General features: G+C 38.6%; 1 protein-coding gene across 8 annotated transcripts in view; it reads right to left on the bottom strand.

Annotated features, from left to right (window-relative positions):
* Nucleotides 1-24,117, bottom strand: part of clip1 (CAP-Gly domain containing linker protein 1) — a 143,639-nt gene that overhangs the window by 56,153 nt on the left and 63,369 nt on the right. For 6 of the 8 annotated variants that reach the window (XM_033043221.1, XM_033043220.1, XM_033043216.1 and 3 more), the window contains exons 4-10: nt 22,786-22,910; nt 20,781-20,997; nt 19,845-20,042; nt 18,271-18,374; nt 16,031-16,091; nt 4,901-5,005; nt 563-1,504 (exon numbers count right to left, since the gene is read on the bottom strand). In XM_033043221.1, the coding sequence (XP_032899112.1) occupies nt 563-1,504; nt 4,901-5,005; nt 16,031-16,091; nt 18,271-18,374; nt 19,845-20,042; nt 20,781-20,997; nt 22,786-22,910 (1,752 nt within the window). The remainder of the gene's footprint in view (nt 1-562; nt 1,505-4,900; nt 5,006-16,030; nt 16,092-18,270; nt 18,375-19,844; nt 20,043-20,780; nt 20,998-22,785; nt 22,911-24,117) is intronic. The other 2 variants (XM_033043222.1, XM_033043219.1) reach the window with 1 other exon arrangement.

Genomic DNA, 24,117 nt, shown 5'->3' with positions numbered 1-24,117 from the left:
GTTTCCCCCTAAACCTAAACCTATGTCCTCTGACTCTCAGTTTCATTGTAAACTGAAAATGTTCCCTTTGATAACTAGTGTCTGCAGAGAATGAGCATATTATTTTGATCTCGAAAGGAACTCAGAACTATTTGGTCTTTACTACATCTTCCACACAAATTCTATAATTTAGGTTTATTATGGGCAAACTAATGTTTTACAATGTTACGTCCAATTGAAGTCAAAGGCAAAATTGTAAAAGGTCTCACATATCAAACGAAAAAAATTACATTCACTCCAAACACTCTTGGCCCTTAATATCATGGTTCGGATGCTTTTGAACACAATTTAATAAACCAAACTGAACAATAGTTTCAGTTTTTGCATTTTACCTGTATGTTTAAAAAAAAATAATATGCCAAAAGCTGTTGCATTTAAGGAAACATCTTTCCAACTTCACTTAGTTGGCAAAATATTTAATCAATAAAAATACTTCCGATGCAATTATTATAAATGTTATTTTATACAAGATTCTGATTTTTAAAAACATTTTGAAATGAAAGATGGAAAAGCATGTACAAACCTTGCTCCCTTCGGAAAGCTTTAAAGCTTCAGTTATTTTCAACTGTGACTGAACCGCTGCAAGCTTCTCTTCAAGCCTTTTGAGTTCCTCTCTACCTTGAGCTTCAACATCTTGCAGCAATTCATAACCCATCACCTTTTGTTCTGCTGCTGCTACTTTAGCTGTTAGTTCCTCTACAGTTTGTGCCTGTTCAGTGCTCTTAGCCTGTAAAACGTGCAATTCCGTTGCCTTCTCTTTGGTCTCCTGTAGTTTTGTCAAAGTCTCTTCCCTTTCTACCAGGTGTTGGTTTGTAGCATATTCCAGTTGCAACTTCAGAGTATCTATATCTTTCTCCTTTTCTGCAGTGACTTCTAATAGCTGAGATTTTAAACCTTCAGTTTTTTTTAGGTAGTTTGATTTTTCAAAATCTTGCTGTATTTTAATATTCTCAAGTTCCATTTGATGGTCTGTTTTAAGCTTTTCAAAATTACTCTTCAGATCTAGAAGCTCTGTGGTTTGGGAATCTGCTCCTTTACTGAAAGAAAACTTGAGTTCTTCCATGGCTTTCTGATGGGATTCTATTGAAGACTCTAGCTTGCTTTTCCATAGACTAACAACCTCTGAGTTTTCAATATTGGCTTGATCTAGTTTGGATTTGAGAGTCACATTCTCCTTGGATACCTTTTCACTGGCACCTTGCAGCCGTTGAACTATCTTTTGGTGATCTTCCTCTGAGGTTTCAAGTTTTCCTTTCAATGTTTTAAGTTCACATTGATGCTCTTCATTTATCGTTGCAAGTTTCTCTCGCATACAGGAAATGTCTTCCAACAAAGGTGCACTCTCCACATTACCAGAAACTTCTACGCTTGCGAGTCTTTGTCGAAGCTCCGAGACTTCTTTCGTACGTGACGTTAGATCCCTTTCTAACTCCATAATCCGAGACTTCTCAGACACAGTGGCCACCTGAAGTGCAATACCCCCACCATGAAACACAAATTAAAGTAAAATACATTCTCTAATTCTGTACAATTAATACTTCGACCTTTATAAACGCAGAAACAATTTTTAACAATTATTATTGTTAAGCATATTATTACAATACGTTCATATTCAAGTGCCATGAAATCAAATGCTCAAATTGGCCAGTTGCACACTCAATTAGCTTTAACAGGTACATCTTAGAGATTTCATGTAAATAAATCATTATTTGCTTTAATGTAAACAAATCATAAATCTGTAGCAGCATGGGAAAGGAATAAAGTGAAGCTCTATGAATTCAAAGCATGCAGCTTGATTAGGGGGCAAAAAGTCAAACTGAGCTCTAACCTTTGGTCACTCTGCAGTGAAAACAGACAGCAAATGTGGTTCGCCAATACGAATGGATTGGATGCAATACCCAATAAAGTTTCTGGGCTTCACGTTGCAAGCACACATGAATAATGGCAACTGGCCAAAAGTATCAGAGGACTGGCAACAGTCATGGAATTACATTAAGATATGTGTCATAATTCCCAGGAAAGAGGGGCTGCGGTCATGACGCTCATTTCATGCTAATTTCATGACCATCAACACTCTACGGTACTTTGGATATAATTGTTATACAGTATGGGCCGCATTGAAAATACACAAAGTAATCAAACAAAATCCATATAAATAAATGCAAAGGGATTGTTATCTAAATTATATGACAAGGGTTTTCTGTAAACATATTAAGCCAATCAAACCTGAATTCATAAAACCCAGTAAATAATGATAATGAAAAAATTGTGAAAGTTCCTACGAGTTTGGAAGGGGGTTAATTAAGAAGAATCACCTGAAGTTGCTGCTCTATACCTTTTGCAGTTTATCTGCTGGAAAGCAAAATGTGGTCATTCTGCGTGGAAAGAAGCAGACTTGGCTGCGGTGGCTTACATGTAAACATCGGGAGGAGGTGGCAAATGGCAACGTGCAACTGTGTCCTAATAGTCAGCAAACATCTCCACTTCTGGTCTTATGATGGAAGGACGGTCAGTGATAATGCATTTGAAGATGGCAGGGTCTAAGATGCAGCCCTGAGGATTTCTTGCAGTTTGCTATGACTGTGCTTCAAATGCTCCAACCCTATTTTTCCTAACCGTATTATTTTTCCTCAAACCTCTCAACTCATTAAATGCATGATAAGTAATACCATAATCATTTAATCATCAAACTCATTCCGAATCCAATGCTCACCCAGTTTCTAAAATCTTTGGATCAACATAATATTAATTACTTTGTTTGAAAGTCAGCAATTCTTATATTTAACATAGATGGGAGAAATTTTATACATTTCAAGATTTATTACTCTTCCACACCAAAAATTCAGTTTTAAATTACAATAATCTGTTGGAATCTACTTTATTTCTCCAATCATTTCATAATTTGGGCATCCTGGTCACACATTCTTTTTCTGTCATTTGATGAGTTCTTTGTAGCCTGGCGCACATCATAATCATATTGATATCAAACACTAACCAACTCAACAATGTTGCAAACAGAAAGGATCAAATACCGTGACTTTTAAAAGAGATCTCAATTTGAAGACCAAGGTTTAAACCCGATATATGCATTCATTTAAAGAAAGAGGCAGAATCGGTCACATTGTGCATGAAAATATATCAAGTTATAAGCAGGAATTTCTACCATGAACAAGATCTATGAAAACAAAGGTGTTCTGATTAAGTTAGGTGTTAATGTTTACATCACTTTCAATAATTAATGTAGCTTCCAAATAAAATGTTAGTTGATTTTTTACTGATTGTCAAATAATGGTAAAATACGTATGAAGCTGCTTTTGCAAATGCTCATGTAATATTAGTATGTTGTATGACTGTACACATTGAAGTTTTGCCCAAAATCAATTATGTGCCAATCTCAGATTTTTGAAATCAAATGTTTAACTAATTTTCTGAAATATTTGTTTTTGTTTTGTTGCAATGGCAATGCCAAACATAAATTTGTTTACTGACTGCAGTATAAGTTGTGCAGCCATTTCCGAGCCAGTCTTTTGCCAAGAGGTCTGAAAGCTTTAGTCAAAAAAATAAAATGTAAGTGCACATTCAAGGAGCAGTGAAGTAGATTCAAGGAGTAATTGCCACCAACGATGAGACAAAGGCAGTAATCGATGTACGAGATGCTAAAATATAGAGCATGCAATTTTCACAGCATTGAACTGTTGGAGGCTACAGCAAAAGAGTAGAATAAAATCATCATGTAGCTAAGGATGAGGATTTTATATTCATGGGATAATTTTAAGGGAAGAAAGTACAGGTCAACAACCACATAGGCGATAGGTAATTGAGACATGTCTGAAATACATTGTGTGATGATCAATTGGGGCTTCTAGCTTAGAATATGGGCAGAAGAGTTTTAATGAGATTTTCATGGAAGCTGGAAAAAAGGAAGTCCACGAGCTTGGCAGTAATGGAGTATCTCAGGAGCAGATGGAGTTTTGTAGAAAGTGGAGATCCTGGAAATGAGAAGGATATGGAATCTGAGCAATCTTGTTCAGCTTGGAACAAGACAGGAATGGAACAGTGGGAAACCAGAGGAACAAAGAGCCTGAAGAGATCAGTGAAACTGGGAGACAAAATAAGGTGGGAAAGAAAAGTGACATCAAAATAAAGTTCCATCCACAGATAGTCCAATTTGAAAACAGAGCATGTACAAGGTAGTAGGTCCCTTCACATAAAACCTTAACTGTTGTAATAAGATCACAATTCAATTACATAAATTCCCTTCTGATTTTTCTGGAGATAGCATTCATCTTCCAAATAAAAGAACATAAAAAATAACCCATACAATTCCCTTTGTATTTAAAAGTTAAACGATTAAAATATGCATTTAACATATTTATATTCTCAATATAACAAACCACAAAGGTGTCCACCTATCAGTGGTACTCTGACATGCTGCACCACACAGTGGTAGGATTTGGGCTTGCATCTATTGGCAATCTTAACTAGATCTTCAAGAAGTTGCAGAGTGGATGCTCCTTCCCGAGAAAGTGTTGGAAACATTGAAGAACATTCACTGCGACGTCTCTCACAAAACTCCCATTTGTTGATTACTCACCATAGTGCTCAATTAAAGCAGGACATGGAGTAAACAATTCACATACCACATATGGATAAACTTCTTCAAAAATTCCACAGTAAAATCTTAAACTAAAATACATATTAATGCTGTTTAAATTAAAACAAACCTATCCTTAGCCAAGTGGTAAACCTTTTTTGCTGGAATTAACCAATATTACAACAATGTCCATGTTAGCAACTAATATCCATGTTGGGTACATGCTGATAATTGAATGGAGTTCATTGAAACTGTGAAATCCATTACCCTAGTGTCTTCTAACTCTCTCTGAAGTTTTTCAGCTTTGGTCTTTTCAAAGAGCAGGCTCTGTTCAAGCTCCTTAATGCGGGCATGCTCCAGTTTGGTCTGCGTCTGTTAGTAAAAAGGGAGAGGAAGAGAACACACCAGTGCCACCATCACATGCCAGTACGACAGGAGGGAGCCACATGCAGGCTTATCCACCAGCACCTTCTGCCTTTTATAACAGTTAGGAATGCAAAGGGTAAATTGGACATAGAAATAGTACGGGAGAAAACAGAAATGTTTAATAGAGAATGGTATCAAAGGTATGCATTGGCAAGGGTAAATAGGGAACAATTAAAAGAACAGTTTAAAAAGGGCAGATTTAAAGATTCATGCAGTCAGTGTACAGTTTAATATAAGCATTGTTCAAATCAGAACAGTTAATACTTAAATTTTAGTTTTCTACTGTAAACCCCTTGTTGCTTCTGTATTTTGAAACATTAATGGTCTAATCAGAAACGGGATTTATGGCTAAAACAGTAAAACATCCTGGGAATAAATCAAGTTCAAAACACAAAATCCTTCACAGTGGTATTTTCCTTTTCATTTCCCGTACTGACACATAGCTATAAATTATGTGATTGCAACCTCACTTACATTACAACCTAACGTGAATTTCTCACTGCACATTCAGAAAAATGCACGTGGGTTTGGACTTGATCATTCATGCATATAACTGAGAAAAATTAAACTTTCACAACTTGAGGTTGATAGAAAAAAGATTTCTTTATTTTAATTTCATTTTTGGAAAATTTGAAAAATATATATTTAAAACAAACTGCCCCCCCTTCCCAAAAAAGAACAAACATTGAGCAGCATGAACAGCAGATACCGCCGCCATTCTTTCTAATAAGAAAATGATACTTCAGCAAAAAAAATAAGAAGTTAGGGTACTTTGCATATGAAAGAACAAAATTATACTACTGAGGATAAGACTGAGTATAGCTAAATTATCCAAATCCAAAAACTAAGCTATCCGAATCTTTAAATGAATGGTGCTACAAATAGTCCAAAATCATGATCTTTTTTCTTTTAATCAGTTCTGAGGCTAGCAATGTTTTCTGAGTTATTAAATCCATTGGTTTGCCATGTAATCTTGTGTATTATAAAATGAAATATTAGACACTTTTCTCCCCAGAATTTACATAATCTACTTTGTATTTCAAAATGATGGTTCAGATGAATTTGGCATACTGTAGTAATGAAATAAATTTATTTTTCAAGAGAATTACATCTCTTAAACATGTTGGCAGTACAAAAATGACACAAATTAATTCCAGGGACTTAAATCATTCAGAATGCTAATCTACCATTTAACCTTTCACATGAGTTTTTTTGTCATGGCTTTTCAGGAATCATGCAATGATGCCTGATAATGCTGGATCTGAACAGGAATTCAGAACACTAGAACAGAAACATAATAAGCAGTGTTGTTGACCAATCGAACAATGCATATTATAGTCAGATATTATCATCTGCTTCAGGTGGGTTTTAAGAAGTATATAAAGTGCCTAAGGGGCACTTCTTAGGGATGGCAGAATGGCGCAGCTGTAGAGCCGCCAGAGACCTGGGATCAATTATGATTACGGTGTAGTCTGTACAGTTTGTACATGACCGTGTGTGTTTTCTCAAGATGCTCCGGTTTCCTCCCACATTCCAAAAAACGTGCAGGTTTGTAGGTTAATTGGCTTCTATAAATTACGCCTAGTGTGTAGAATGCGAATGTGGGATAACATAGAACTATTGCGAATGGTTGATCGATTGTTGGCATGGACTCGGTGGGTCAAAGGCCATGTTTCCACACTGTATTTCTAAACTAATTCCAAAGGAAATCAGACTCTGAAATGATGAGGGTCTCAATCCATATAATTATATCAATCAAAAATAATTCAAAACCCAAGATTGTACACATTATATAATTGAGATGCATTGTAACAATTTGATCTGGATTCTGACCAATTTCGAATGGCCTGCAAGAAAGAAAATGTCTTTCATTTGCTCAGATCCTTGAATATCAATGAGGATGTGTCAAAATACTTTACAACCTCAAAATATTATATCTATGTTATTGTTAAATATACATTTGTGATGAGCAAATGCAGTGTTTTGAAGAGATCTGATACATTAAGTCATTAGGATATCTACTGATGCATTATGCATGCAGCAGTTCTGATTAGACAGCAGAATGGTTTATTTTTCTGCACACCTGCCCAGCTTCTAAAGCGTAGCAAGAGAATGGTGTGGCAGACTCGGCAAGAACAAAAAAATTGACTACTAAATCAGATATCATAGGTGCAATGAGCCTATGATATGGGCACATGAGTCCTATAAAATGCATGGAGCTATTGTAAAGTTACATTGCGAATAATCAAATCAAAACCCAAGAGATGGATAAAAATGTAATTGCAGTGGGAAAATCCTATCAATGTATAATTTTTGCTTGAACCTACAAAACACAAATGCAAACACTTACATTAAAAAAAAATCATCTGTTCCTAACTATTAAAGCTCCGGGTAGGCTGTAATTTTTAAATCAATGCAACATGTACAGGCAAATAATAATGACAGCAAAACTAGTTACATGCCTATTATTAAAAGGGGTTTACAGCAGATTTATTTATCAAATATATTGCATTTCATTCTGTGCAGCTGTGAAAGCAGCATGCATATAAGTAAGTCAATGCTGAGAAAACAGTTACTGCAGTTAGTTCTGGTATTTGCTTTATAGAAGTATTTTGGGTTGTTCAAATTAAAAATTATTTCAACGTTGGATGTCTTCAACTGCCTTGCACCATATTGCATTAGCTTTTAATCTAATTTTACTCAGAAAACTGTACATATTATTCTGCGATCCTGGCATATAATAACGGCCACTAAGTGGCACTCTGGTGTTTAAATGATCAGTATTTATTAAAAAAAACATACCAATCCGTCCATTTTGGTTTAATCTACACTTCAATTAATGCAGCAAACCAAAAGCTTGTTTTTGTTGATTATATTCCTCTTTTCTGGAATAATTTTATTCTTTAAAGGAATATGTATCCAGAAACATATTCTGGTACCTAATTTGATTTCCATTATTATGTAGAAATCTGGACTTGGCCAGCAATTTGATAGTCTATTTATTTGTCTATTTATCTATTTATTTATTTGCACCAAATAATTTATTTATTTGCACCAAAGAGCTTCAAATTCCTGGGCGTGCACATCTCTGATGATCTTTCCTGGTCCAAGAACACTGATGCAATTATTAAGAAATCACACTCTACTTCCTGAGAAGGTAACGGAGTCGGTTTGTCAAGGACTCTCTCTAACTTCTACAGGTGCACAGTAGAGAGCATGCTGACCAGTTGCATCGTGGCTTGGTTCGGCAACTTGAGCGCCCTGGAGCGGGAAAGACTACAAAAAGTAGTAAACACTGCCCAGTCCATCATCGGCTCCGACCTCCCTTCCATGGAGGGGATCTATCGCAGTCGCTGCCTCAAAAAGGCTGGCAGTATCATCAAGGACCCACACCATCCTGGCCACACACTCATCTCCCCGCTACCTTCAGGTAGAAGATACAGGGGCCTGAAGATTGCAACGACCAGGTTTAGGAATAGCTACAGCCACAGCCATCAGGCTATTAAACTTGGCTCGGACAAAGTTCTGAACATTAATAGCCCATTATCTGTTTATTTGCACTTTATCAGTTTATTTATTCATGTGTGTATACATTTATATAATGGTATATGGACACACTGATCTGTTCTGTAGTCATTGCCTACAATGCTCTGTTGTGCTGAAAGCAAAGCAAGAATTTCATTGTCCTATCAGGGACACATGACAATAAACTCTCTTGAATCTTGAACCATTTATTTGTCTATTTTAGGAAGTCAACTGCACCAAAATATGGATTGAGCATCCGCTAATTGCATTGTTCAAAATACTTTATTTTCTGGTTCAGGTATTTGTTGGATAAAACTAATGAGACATTGGGGAGATAAAGTACGTGTTTTTGAATGACATACAGTGCCCCCCATAATGTTTGAGACAAAGACCCATCATTTATTTATTTGTACTCCACAATTTGAGATTTGTAATAGAAAAAAAAAATCACATGTAGTTAAAGTACACGTCAGATTTGATTAAAGGGTGTTTTTATACATTTTGGTTTCACCATGTCGAAATTACAGCTGTGTTTATACATCGTTCCCCCATTTCAGGGCACCATATGTTTGGGACACATGGCTTCACAGTTGTTTGTAGTTGCTTGGGTGTGTTTAAAAGCCTCCTTAATGCAGGTATAAGATAGCTCTCAGCACCTAGTCTTTCCTCCAGTCTTTCCATCACCTTTGGAAACTTTTATTGCTGTTTATCAACACGAGGACCAAAGTTGTGCCAATGAAAGTCAAAGAAGCCATTATGGTGAGAAACAGGAATAAAACTGTTAGAGACATCAATCAAACTTGCTTACCAAAATCAACTGCTTGGAACATCATTAAGAAGAAAGAGAGCACGTGTGAGCTTACTAATCGCAAAGGGACTGGTAGGTCAAGGAAGACCTCCACAGCTGACGACAGAAGAATTCTCTCTATAATAAAGAAAAATCCCCAAACACCTGTCCGACAGATCAGAAACACTCTTCAGGAGTCAGGTGTGGATTTATCAATGACCACTGTCCGCAAGAGACTTCGTGAACAGAAGTGCAGAGGCTACATTGCAAGATGCAAACTGCTGGTTTGCCACAAAAATAGGATGGCCAGGTTGCAGTTTGTCAAGAAGTACTTAAAAGACCAACCACAGTTCTGGAAAAAGGTCTTGTGGACAGATGAAGCAAAGATTAACTTATATCAGAGTGATGGCAAGAGCAAAACAAGGAGCAGCGAAGGAACTGCCCAAGATCCAAAGCATACCACCTCATCTGAGAAACACGGTGGTGGGGGTGTTATGGCCTGGGCATGTATGGCTGCTGAAGGTACTGGCTCCTTATCTTCATTGATGATACAACTGCTGATGTTGTATCATAATGTAGCATAATGAATTCTGAAGTGAATAGACACATCCTATCTGCTCAAGTTCAAACAAATGCCTCAAAACTCATTGGCCGGCGGTTCATTCTACAGCAAGACAATGATCACAAATATACTACTAATGCAACAAAGGAGTTTTTCGAAGATAAAAAATGGCCAATTCATGAGTGGCCAAGTCAATCACCCAATCTGAACCCAATTGAGCATGCCTTCTATATGCTGAAGAGAAAACTGAAGGGGACAATCCCCCAAAACAAGCATAAGCTAAAGATGGCTGCAATACAGGCCTGACAGAGCATCACCAGAGAAGACACCCAGCAACTGGTGATGTCCATGAATCGCAGACTTCAAGCAGTCATTGCATGCAAAGGATATGCAACTAAATACTAAACATGACTACTTTCATTTTCATGACATTGCTGTGTTCCAAACATTTTGGTGCCCTGAAATGGGGGGACTATGTATAAACACTGCTGTAATTTCCACATGGTGAAACGAAAATGTGTTAAAATGGCCTTTATTAAAATCTGACAATGTGCACTTTAACCACATGTGATTTTTTTTCTATTACAAATCTCAAATTGTGGAGTACAGAGGCAATTAAATAAATGATGGGTCTTTGTCCCAAACATTATGGAGGGCACTTGGAATGCAGGAACCAGTTACCGAAATACAGAATTCATTTGCATTTGCATTTGAATCCTTTGGGTTTATTTACAGTGGCTTGCAAAAGTATTCATACCCCTTGAACTTTTCCACATTTTGTCACGTTACAACCACAAACGTAAATGTATTTTATTGGGATTTTATGTGATAAACCAACACAAAGTGGTGCATAATTGTGAAGTGGAAGGAAAATGATACATGGTTTTCAAATATTTTTACAAATAAAAAACTGAAAAGTGTGGCGTGCAAAAGTATTCAGCCCCCGAGTCAATACTTTGTAGAACCACCTTTCGCAGCAATTACAGCTGCAAGTCTTTTGGGGTATGTCTCTACCAGCTTTGCACATCTAGAGACTGAAATTTTTGCCCATTCTTCTTTGTAAAATAGCTCAAGCTCAGTCAGATTGGATGGAGAGCGTCTGTGAACAGCAATTTTCAAGTCTTGCCAGAGATTCTCAATTGGATTTAGGTCTGGACTTTGACTGGGCCATTCTAACACATGAATATGCTTTGATCTAAACCATTCCATTGTAGCTCTGGCTGTATGTTTAGGGTCGTTGGCCTGCTGGAAGGTGAACCTCCGCCCCAGTCTCAAGTCTTTTGCAGACTCTAACAGGTTTTCTTCCAAGATTGCCCTGTATTTGGCTCCATCCATCTTCCCATCAACTCTGACCAGCTTCCCTGTCCCTGCTGAAGAAAAGCATCCCCACAGCATGATGCTGCCACCACCATGTTTCACAGTGGGAATGGTGTGTTCAGGGTGATGTGCAGTGTTAGTTTTCCGCCACACATAGGGTTTTGCATTTAGGCCAAAAACTTCAATTTTGGTCTCATCTGACCAGAGCACCTTCCTCCACATGTTTGCTGTGTCCCCCACATGGCTTGTGGCAAACTGCAAACGGGACTTCTTATGGCTTTTTTTCAACAATGGCTTTCTTCTTGCCACTCTTCCATAAAGGCCCGATTTGTGGAGTGCACGACTAATAGTTGTCCTGTGGACAGATTCTCCCACCTGAGCTGTGGATCTCTGCAGCTCCTCCAGAGTTACCAGGGGCCTCTTGGCTGCTTCTCTGATCAATGCTCTCCTTGCCCGGCCTGTCAGTTTAGGTGGACGGCCATGTCTTGGTAGGTTTGCAGTTGTGCCATACTCTTCCCATTTTCGGATGATGGATTGAACAGTGCTCCGTGAAATGTTCAAAGCTTGGGATATTTTTTTATAACCTAACCCTGCTTTAAACTTCTCCACAACTTTATCCCTGACCTGTCTGGTGTGTTCCTTGGGCTTCATGATGCTGTTTGTTCACTAATGTTCTCTAACAAACCTCTGAGGCCTTCACAGAACAGCTGTATTTATACTGAGATTAGATTACACACAAGTGGACTCTATTTACTAATTAGGTGACTTCTGAAGGCAATTGGTTGCACTGGATTTTATTTAGGGGTATCAGAGTAAAGGGGGCTGAATACTTTTGCACGCCACACTTTTCAGTTTTTTATCTGTAAAAAAAATTGAGACCCATGTATCATGTTCCTTCCACTTCACAATCATGCGCCACTTTGTGTTGGTCTATCACATAAAATCCCAATAAAATACATTTACGTTTGCGGTTGTAACGTGACAAAATGTGGAAATGTTCAAGGGGTATGAATACTTTTGCAAGCCACTGTATATACAGATCAGAAATGCGATAATTGGTCTTTTTCATAGGTTACCAGGTATATCATAATTTAGCTTTGACTATTACCTTTTAGGCTACAACAATCATGCTTCTGTTTCAAGTACAAAAGTATTCACATATCAGAATGAACATTATTTTTGAAGACATCCAAAGTTTCCTGATAAAACTGGCAGGATTTGGTCTAAAACGTTCTCAGACTTGTTCCCACAGTCTTCATTTTGCCCATTTCGGTATTTTACAACAATTCTATTTATTTGATTTGAACTTACTGTTGATATAAAGTATTCAAATGTTTTATTTAGCACAACACAAAGTTTTTTTTTGGTAATATGTTTAAATGTTACATTCAGGCAGAATGCTTTTTTTTCCCTAATGAATAGAGTTCTTGTTAACTCAAAGGTAGACACAAAATGCTGGTGTAACTCAGTGGGACAGGCAGCATCTCTAGAGAAGGAATGGGTGATGTTTCGGGTCGGGACCCTTCTTCAGACTCTTACTATTTTATCAAAATTAATATTTAAGTTGTCCCTGATAATTAAGAGTTTTACATCCAATATGGATCTTTAAATTCTAATATCGCATTGATAGAGTCCTAGGTGGAAATAGGTGGAAACTGACAAGTTAAAAAGACAGTTAGTTAGTTTATTTTTAAGAAGGAACTGCAGATGCTGGAAAATCGAAGGTAGACAAAAATGCTGCTCCTACCATAGACGAGGCTCTCACCAGGGTTTCTTCGATACCCCGTAACACTGCTCTCTCTCCCCATCCCCCCCATTCGTAACAAGGGCAGAGTCCCCCTAGTCCTCACCTTCCACCCTACCAGCCGTCACGTACAACAAATAATCCTCCGTCATTTCCGCCACCTCCAACGTGACCCCACCACTCGTCACATCTTCCCATCTCCTCCCGTCTGCTTTCCATAGAGACCGCTCCCTCCGTAACACCCTGGTCAATTTGTCCCTGCCCACCGGAACCACAACCTCCCTTGCACTTTCCCTTGCAACCGCAAGAAATGCTACACTTGTCGCTTTACCTCCCCCCTTGACTCCATTCAAGGACCCAAGCAGTCATTCCAGGTGTGAAAAGAGGTTCACCTGTACCTCCTCCAACATCATCTATTGCATCCGCTGCTCTAGATGCCAGCTGATCTACATCGGTGAGACCAAGCGTAGGCTTGGCGATCGCTTCGCCGAACACCTCCGCTCAGTCCGCCTTAACCAACCTGATCTCCCTGTGGCTCAGCACTTCAACTCCCCCTCCCATTCCGAATCCGACCTTTCTGTCCTGGGCCTCCTCCATGGCCAGGGTGAGAACCAGCGGAAATTGGAGGAGCAGCACCTCATATTTTGCTTGGGTAGTTTGTACCCCAGCGGCATGAACATTGACTTCTCCAATTTCAGGTAGCCCTTACTGTCTCCTCCCCTTCTCAGCTCTCCCTCAGCCCTCTGGCTCCTCCACTTCCTTTTTTCTTCCCGTCCCCCCACCCTACATCAGTCTGAAGAAGGGTTTTGGCCCGAAAAGTTGCCTATTTCCTTCACTCCATAGATGCTCCCGCACCCGCTGAGTTTCTCCAGCAATTTTGTCTGGTTAGTTTATTTATTGGGGGGGGAGCGAAATACCACATGCGAGAAATACTTCCTTTTCCCCTCTTACCTTAAATCTATTCCCTCTAGTTTTAGAATCCCCAACCCAGGAAAAAAAAGACTGCAACTATCCACCCTCTCTATGCCCCTCATAATTTGATAAATTTATATTTGGTTGTTCCTCTTGAATGTTTACTGAACTTATCTGTTCTCTCCTTATAATCCAAGCCCTCCAGTCAAGACAACATCCTTATGAATCTTTTATGCACCCTGCAAGCTTAGTCATAGATAGACAAGGAGTCTTGCACTGCATGTTCACAGATCCTTGAAGACAAAATATATAGGTAGTTGAGAAAGCAAAGAGGACGCTCTCCTTTATTGGCTGACACACAGAATTTATGGCAGGGAATTATGCTGGAGCTGTGCAAAATACTTGTCAGGCTTCAGCTAGAGTCTGCATTGTTCTGATTATCACATTAGAGGATAACATTAGAGAGGATACTTATGAGATTGACAGGGAGATTGATACATATATTACCAGGGTCAAAGTTTTCTTCAGCACAGAGATCTAGACTTTAAATTTCAATTGGCGCATTTAGAAGAGTTTGGGATAAAGTGAGCAGACAGGATCTATTTCCTTCAGCAGACGTCATTAATTAGGAACCGTAGATTTAAGAGAGCTGATAAGATTAGAGGGGTATGTGGTAAAATCTTCTAAGGAGCACAGGAAAAATAAACTCTCTGTGTGAAAAGGCAGAAATCCTCACCTCATTTAACAAGCGAATGAATGAGTACTTGCCATACAAAGCTACGGACCAGGAGAAACAGTGCACAGATATTTAAAGAGCTCTCTTTTTATTTGTCCCGGCATGGGCATGATGAGCTGAATGGCCTACGGTGTTATAAATTCCTACAACTTGGTAAATATTCTGGATGTATGGCCATACTGGAATAAATCAAGTGTCTGATGTGGAATGATGGGTTTCTTTCTCATGGTGGTATTAATATTATTGTTGCAAGCAAAATGCATAGTTTAAGCTGCATGCACATAATAGCATCTATATTTGCAGAGCTATTTTCAGCACTACATATTTAATATAAATTGCTATTTAACTCCTAAGTTTCTCTTCCCACTGAATGCTCCACCCTTTGTAGTTTGTACGCATTTAGAAATCTGCAAACGAGAGAAATTATGATACACCTTATATCCATGTAAATCACATTCACCAGGTAGTTCCCATTGGTTAATAGTTATTACTTTAATGAATTCAAGAATGAGAGGCAAGACCATTTGTGCTCCTATTGTTGTTATTAATTGTTGATCAGTGTTCCTCAAATAATGACCCCCAGTAAAACGTATTAATCCTTTTTTCAAAAATATAAGTTAACTAATTTATCGTCCGTTTGTATCGCAATTCCATTTTGAATATCATATGCTAGACACTACTTAAACTCTAATAGTCTTTGTGCTTTGTAATAGTCCCTATATTAATTCCTCAAAGGTTTGCCATTGATTGTTTTTCATAAATTGAACATTCCTAAAATGAAGAACTGCAACACTGAAAATGCTGTAACTACTTTAAAACCTACGATTCAATAGACCAAAGACTGCCAGATTTATATCATAGTTCTCTTATTTATGAGATTCTCAAATATTTGAATTTATATTTAAGTTAAATGTGAAGAAATTATTTTGAAGCAGTAACAGAACTTGTTAAGCACATTTAGAATAAACCTTCATCCTCAATGGAATACAACAATGTTAATCGTTTAAAATTACACTGTTTGTTGAGGGGGGTAAGGTCGTGATTATTAACCAATCAATAATTTTTTGCCACCACTGCAACCACATAGCCATAAGCGCCATGCCAAATAACCAAATCACCCAATTACAATTTGAAATGTTAAGATATTGAATCCCGGTTCTCCATTGATCAAGTTATCAGCCACTAGTATGAACTGTTCACAGCCTCTCATCCCTTTTATACCAACAGGCGTTGAAAAAAAAAATTCAGTGTTGCTATTCCCTGGTTTCTTAAATGCTAGCAGCAAACATGTTTTGTTACATGCATAATACCCATCAGAATGGTCATGGTCTTTGGTTCAATGATCTCTGAAAATCAGGGGTGGTGGGGAGGAGGGGAGGGGTTATTACCTCTAAATCACCTTTGGTAATAGACTCTTCCTCTACACGGAACTGTAGATCTTCCACTTTTCTGTTGGTAAAAACAGAAGTGATTCCTAAGGAAGAAAAACTATCAAGTAGAAAGAATATCTGAATATCTGATAATATTAGTTGGAAATGAAGGCAAGCAAAACCTGTTCAGGATACAAACTTTTCCCAATTCCAATGCAGAATACAAATAATACATACTGTTGTAAAACTATGAGGCTAGACTCACGAATAACTTGACTTTCGAGTTAGTTGCTGAGGACTTCAAGAACGGTTGTGGATCAACTCCTGCCTCAGAAATGGCATGGATCCCACTCATTTTCCCAATCACCACAACAGGTGTTATCTCACTGGCTCGCCACTTTGCTCTGACCCCTCTGGCTAACAGGAGCACATACATCAGGCTGAAGACACAAAACACTGGATTAACTCAGCGCGTCAGACAGCATCTCTAGAGAAAAGGAACAGGTGACGTTTCGGGTCGAGACCCTTTTTCAAACCTGAAGAAGTCTGAAGAGGGGTCTCGACCCGAAATGTCACCTATTCCTTTTCTGCAAGTATGCTGTCTGACCAGCTGTTACTCCAGCTTTTTGTGTCTATCTTCGGTTTAAACCAACATCTGCAATTCCTTCCTACACATACATCAGGCTGCTGTTCATTGACTACAGCTCAGCGTTGAACACTATCTTCCCCTCCAAACACATTGCCAAGCTCCAAAACCTGGGCCTCTGTACCTCTTTGCAGCCTTAACTTCCTCATTATCAGACTTCAATCAGTGCAGATCGTAACAACAACTCCTCACTGACCCCTGGTGACCACAGGTGCACTTTAAATCTGCATACTTTGCCTAGTTCTGATCTCTTTACGCCCATGACTATGTGACCAAGCACAACTACAATGCCATCTACAAATTCGCCGACTACAATGCCAAGGACGGGTTCACGGCCAGGATAGAAATAGAGCTCCTGGTAAAGTAGTAGCGCGGCAACAACTTTCGCTCAGTGAGACCAGGTAACCAATGGTTGACTTAAGAAAGAGGATGTCAGGAGACCAGACACCAGTTTTCATTGGTGCATTGATGGTGGGGCTTCATATTCCTGGGCATTAACATCTCGGATGACCTGTCCGGGCCTGACACAAATATAATCACAAAGTTGGTGTACCAGCGCCTCTACTCTCTTAGTAAGGGCAGTCACCATGGCACAGCAGTAGAGTTGCTGCCTTACAGCGAATACAACGGCGGAGACCCGGGTTCGATCCCGACTACGGGTGATGTCTGTACGGAGTTGGTACGTTCTCTCCGTGACTTGCATGGGTTTTCTCCGAGATCTTTGGTTTCCTCCCACTCCAAAGGCGTACAGGTTTGTATGCTAATTGGCTTGGTAAATGTAAAAATTGTCCCTAGTGGGTGTAGGATAGTGTTAATGTGCAGGGATCGCGGGTCTGCGCGGACCTGGTGGGCCAAAGGGCCTGTTTCCACGCTCTATTTCTAAACTAAATTAACAAGATTCAGCATGTCACCAAATTTCTACAGATTATTATAGAGAGCATTCTTTGCTGATTGCATCATGGCCTGAAGTGGAAATTCCAGTGCAAAGGAATACAAGAGGCTACAGAGAATGGTGGATTCATCCTGGTCCATCAAGGACATGGCCCTCCTCTCCATCAAAAGCATCTACACAAGACGTTACTTCAAGATAACATCTATCAAGAATCCCTATCATCCGGGTCATGGCCTCTTCTCACTGCTACCGTTGGGCAGGAGACACAGAAGCCTGAAATTCCACACAAACAGGATTAGCAACACTTACTTTCATACAAATATAAAATTCTTGAACCTACCTGCACTAGCCTATTCCTACTTGAAAACGGAGCACGGTGGTTCACCTCTTGCATTACCATGGACTGTTTTGTTTTCTAATTGTGTTTTGCACTAATGTCTTGTTTTTTGTGTGCAGTCTTTCTTGTGGAATGTGTAATTTATGTTTAAGTTAATGTATAATTTGTTTGTGTTTGTCCGAGTCTATGTGCCTGTTATGCTGCTGCAAATAAGATTTTTCATTGCACCTCTATGCCACCGTTTTTGTGGTTATGTCAATTAACAGCCTGACTTGGCTCATATCAATCAAAGCTTTGCTTTTCTAGAATAATAGTTTTATGTTTTTTATTACAATCTTTTCACTTTTTTTTATAATGTATGTTAAATATTATCTTAACACTACCTTTTTTCTTCTTCTAGCTGGTTCAAAAGCTCCACCTTCTCTCTGTCAGCAGCCTCCACCAGTGCTCGTAACTGGTCCATTTTCGCCTCCATCTCCAATACATTCTGATTTAAGAGATTGAACATAAACATATGGGAAAGTTCACAATGTTGTTTAAGTGGCTTTTACATTTCCCATTAGCCCACAAGAAAATAGATTTTCAACTGCATATAATGAAGTGAAATAGATTCCAGGACATTTGTGTCAAAGATAGTGCCTCAACTGAGGAAGCTTTTGAAATACTCCTTCAAGCAGGCACTGACTGCCACAATATCGACCAACTAATTTTTTTTTATGCTCTCAGTGGAAGAGGTCCTTGGAATATTCAGGCTATAAATGCTTTTGACAGCAATGAAGAATCTTCACGTCACGGTTATCAGTTAAATCTCCTTCATCACACTTCGTGTCCAAGGTTCTTTTGTCATCCCTCAGCCTTCAGATGTACACAGATCAATTTTCTTCCCCCTTGTCACAAGATAGACGCATTTCTCGTCAAAGAATACATGTCAATTATGTTTGATAGCTACAGGGTCTCCAGGCCACTTTCATAAAACCAGACCTTTTTTTCCCCCAGATGGAAAAGACAAAAATCTCATCATGTGCAGATTATGGTGGATGTTAGGGCATTTCAAGGACTGTGGTTTATTTTGCAGCCGCTGTTGTTTAAGAGTAATTTGTTTGTTCATGAGCCATTGACTGAGAAGAGCTTTATTTATAGGTACACAAAATTGCTGGGGAAACTCAGCGGGTGCAGCAGCATCTATGGAGCGAAGGAAATAGGCGACGTTTCGGGCCGAAACCCTTCTTCATCTTTGATGTCAATTTTCCTGCAGCAATATTTCTGCTGCAGTTGTCATGAGAGGCAAGATTAATGGACATTACATACTGGATTGATTGACAGAGCGGTTGATTCACCAATTGCCTGCAACTATCTTGGTACAGTGACGCTGACATATTTGCAATCACCTGTTACCCTGCAACATAAGTCTGAAAAAGGGTTTTGGCCCAAAAAGTTGCTATTTCCTTCGCTCCATAGATGCTGCCTCACCCGCTGAGTTTCTCCAGCACTTTTGTCCACCCTGCAACATAATCTAGCTGGCATTAATGCTTGGTATTTAGCTTCTCCCATCCCTTCTTTGCCAATTACACCTTTCTTGAGTCCATGTCTTCCATCTATGACATTGCCCAGTAAGATTGGTTGGTGGGTAGGAAGATGGGAAATAAAATCTAGAGATAAATTTGGACAAAGATCAATTACACCAGAATTGGACACCAAAGCTGCCGGTTCACATAAAGCCACCATTTCCCTCCATATAAAGCAGGGCCTCGCAGTGAAAATACATACAACCTTCAATTAAAAAAAGCATAGGTAAATATAATCTAATAGTACATTACACCTCATTAAATCCATACTTATCTTTGTTTGTTATCTTGGCCATCACACATGAATTATGCATCCTCTCATCTAATTTCTATTGAACCCTCTGGGAAAAAATAACTAGCCAATTAAGCCAACAGTCTCATTGAGCTCTTACCTGTTCGTGATCCGTCCGAAGTAACGTGAGCTCCTGTTCAATTTCTCCCACGTGGCTAGTTGCCTTGGCAACCTCTCCTCTTTCCAAGTCTCGTTCAGCCAGTAGCTGTTCAATGTGCTGCTGCTTTTCCTTTAATGCCTCCTGTAATGCAGTGGTGCCTGAAATTTTTCTTGCATAACGCGAGGACGTTTCTGTTAGCTGGGGAAAATTTTTAACACACCAGTTATTAGAATAATTATTTCGCTTGCCTTTTACTACAGGTTCCTTGTTGACTGGAAAAAATTCTTCTTTTCCCCTTGTGCATTAAAGCTATGATAAAAGGATAATGCAAGCCTCTGTGGTTGTCATTTAATGTCATATAACATTGATTGGCTGGAAAAATCCTACCAATCTGTTACGGAAAAGGGAGACTGATGTGCCTGTAACCTTTATATGTTTAACTAACGTTTTGATTCCCTCCTTCTGTAGATTCATGATTGTCTCGCCAATGTCTAATCAAATATAAAATTGCAACCCAGCATTTTTGAATGAAATTGGTTGAGTTCCCCAACCATACTGTTGCAAACTCCCCTCCTTACTGCCTTCCAATTTATTTTTATTGGTATTTATTTTCATATTTTGTTCCTTCATTTATTTTTTTCCTTCCATTTAACTCCCACCTTATTACTTCTCACTATCTTTAGCCATTTCACCAAATCTCCCATCATCTTTCCGCATTCCTGCCTTCATACCCTACATTTTACTCTTCACCCTCTTCTTTCTTGGTCATCTACCCCAAGACTTTGTTTTCTTCTCTCCAATGTTTTGCCAATATTCCCTCTTCAAAAGGAATGATTAATTAGTAATTTGCACATTTAACTGGAAATTTAACAATAGACACCTCGCAAAAAGTGTAGGATAGATTAAATAACACTTGGCATCAGTTCAATTTCTTACCAATCCTGATCGACTCGGTCTCCCACTGATGGAAGATGCTACAGAGCTTAAAGAGCTGATGGATGATGCACTAGGACTTCGTTTGAGATTTGATGGGGTGGTGACTACTTTTCGTACAGATGTCTTGGCTTTAGCTGGTGTCGTCGAGGGAAATCCAATTCTGGTAACCTTATGAACTGGTGCAAACAGACCATACTTGGTCTGGCACTGAAAATATCTAAACCATAAAAATAAAAAAATACTCTCTCAGTTTTTTTTCTTAATTAGTATACTTTAAAACTTACCCAATGTTAGCAAAAATATGGATTAATGAAATTGAGCATCATCAATAAAACCGTTCGCACCATCTAGTGCCATAACAGCTCATAACAATTTTACTGTCACAAGATACACAAATGCTTATTGCTGTAATATCTTACGTGCTTACTTATTTTTGTACCTTCAGGACCTGGTCGGCTGTTCTGGAAGATTACATGGAAGCTGAGAATATGTTGCATGATTACCAAGTTTGCTGATGACACTGAAGTAGATAGATTCGTGGAAAGTGAAAATGGCCATCACAAATTACAGCTGATCTTGATGAGCTGGGCAAGTGGGCTGGGGAATGATTAATTGAGTTTAATTCAGATAAGTGCGAGGTGTTTCTGTTTGGGAAGTCAAACCAGGGCAGTACCTTCACAATGAATGGTAGATCTCTGGGGATTGTTGTAGAGCAGAGGGATCGAGGAGTACAGGTAAAGATTCCCTGAAAGTGGTGTCACAGGTAGATACGATGGTAAAGAAGGCTTTTGGTACATTAGCCTTCATCAGTCAGGGTACCGAGTATAGAAGTTGGGACAATGCGTTACAACTGTACCAGACATTGGTGAGGATGCATTCGGAGTATTGTGTTGCGTTGGCAATCCTGCTATAGAAAGATCATTAAACCGACTCAATTCATTTGTTCTCATTACAGTCATGGCCTGCTCAGCTCCTGAACACATGATGCTTTGGATCTACTTGATTGACTCACCAGAAGTGTTTACAATTAATATCAAGAACCCAAATACTGTAAAATTCTTGTTAATCTGCTTTCCAAATATTTAAAAATCTTGACATTTCAGCATCTAGCACAGCGGGTGACATTGCCTACATTCCCTTGAAACTAACCAGGGCCCTGGTTCCTGACCTCTCCTTTGATCTGTTTTTTTAACTGTACATGTTCTTTGTACCCTTCCATATCTTGTTTCCCTCTCCCCTGACTCTTGGTCTGAAGAAGGGTCTCAACCAGAAGCGTCACCCATTCCTTCTCTCCAGAGATGATGCCTGTCCAGCTGAGTTACTCCAGCATTTTGTGTCTATCTTTGGTGTAAACCAGTATCCGCAGTTCCTTCTAATGCACTCCCGTGAAACTCATCAGGTTCACTGGAAAATGTATTATACTCGTGTGAGACTAATTAAATTAAATTAAATTTCTTTATTTATATAGCACATTTTTAGTCAACTTGCATTGACCCCAAAGTGCTTCACATAATTACATCCACATATTAAAATAGAAAGTAAACTAAAAGCATGTCAAAAAACTTTATGAAAAATATCCCTTTCACATATTGGCAGAAAATCCACTGCCTTTGGCAATAGGAACAACTTTGTTTTAACACTCATGTAAGGATTTCATTCAATCTGCATGAGGAATTAAATCCCTTTAGTGGCTCATTTATTTACTGTTATTTTATGATCAACGGTCATTTTCTTTGCTAGTCAATTGCTTACATTATCATTATTATTTTTTACTTATCCAGCGTATATTTGTTATATGATTGAAGGTGAAGGTCTTCAGGCTGATCAAAGAATCATATGCAACATACCATCAGTGTTATGAATTATTCATTCAATATATACTTAGAAAACATTTAGTTATATATCTGAATTTAAGACAAAAATCAATCTTCATGATGAAAATTGTATGATGCTTCACATTATGTTTTCAGAAGTCTTGGTTGTGAACTTTTACAAGCAAGCAAACCTGGTTCCAGCCACAGCTCCATCATTCTTTCCAAGAGGTTCATCCAGTTCGACTCCGCACCATTCCCCCTTAGCAAAGTCCGTCTCTCCCAAGAAGCGCACTACTCCGGCTTTCGTACCACCAACCTACAGAAATACCAAAGTACAAATTAGTACTTTCTATGGAAAGATCACTGGTCAAATCTACATATCTGCACATTTTTCTATTTGCAATAACTAACAAAAATTATTCCAGCGTTTAAGCCCGGGTGCTAGCAATCTGCATCCTAATTCAATTGACATACTTTGGTTTTGTACTCAAGGTACAATGCAAACAATAAAAAGAATGCTGGATTTGAAATTTTATACTGACCTAGCCTTCGTCACTGAAAGCTTAGATCCAATTTTAACCCATGCCACAATTTGCACAATAAATATCACAATGCCACTAGACGGAATAGTTTTGTTATGACTTGCTCATCAACTTATGATCATTACACCTTCATTCTGATGTTCTGTTCTTGAATATAAATATGGTCTTAACATAATTAAATTCTAATCATTTTGTGCAATCTTGAACAATTAGTGCTGCACCGACTTAAGAGGCAATGCATCCTTTGTGATGGTTGTAATTTCCTTGATAAAAAAGACCATTCGTGATAGAGTATGATTACATTTAAAATGTAATAACATTATATTCAAGAATGAATTTATAAATATAAATGTATAGGAATGTGTATTTTTTGAAACCCTAAAAAGTAAACAAGCATCAGCTGCAACTTCAGAGAAGATGAGAAAACACACCTGTCCTTCTGTGAACGTTCACCATAGATCTGTTTTTTTAGCTATGCTCAAAGAAACCTGGCTGCTTAATTTTTAGCTCATGTAGAATGTATACCTGACATATACAGTTGGGTGGAATAACCTGTTTCTATGCTATTAATTGCAAGATTGTTCTGTCTATTTTAGTACGCAATTATGTCATATCTGGCATGCATAAGTACCGTGCTTTGGCACAGACGCAAGACAATCTTTACATCCAAATTTCTGAGCTGCAGTTGGAAACCAGCAAGTAAAATGTACTTGTCCAACAACAGGTTTCGAAGCGCCTTCAAGCTATTTATTAAATGTTGTGGTTTTAAAGGGGCAGAATATCTTAATACATCTTCATCTTGTTACAGACAGGGTGAGCAGTAAAAACATCTGGGACTAAAAATAATTAAATGGTACTTGAAATGAGCTCAGCAATATACATATGATGACGTTGGGACACACTGCTCCACCAGTATTCAATAACAATTGAATCTGAAAAATTGAATCTGACCAGTCTGAAAAAGGGTCTCGACCCGAAACG

This window comes from Amblyraja radiata, chromosome 25 (assembly GCF_010909765.2).
Source record: "Amblyraja radiata isolate CabotCenter1 chromosome 25, sAmbRad1.1.pri, whole genome shotgun sequence".
Taxonomy (NCBI): domain Eukaryota; kingdom Metazoa; phylum Chordata; class Chondrichthyes; order Rajiformes; family Rajidae; genus Amblyraja; species Amblyraja radiata.
The sequence above is the reverse complement of the archived record's forward strand: the minus strand, read 5'-3'. Positions and strand labels throughout refer to the sequence as shown.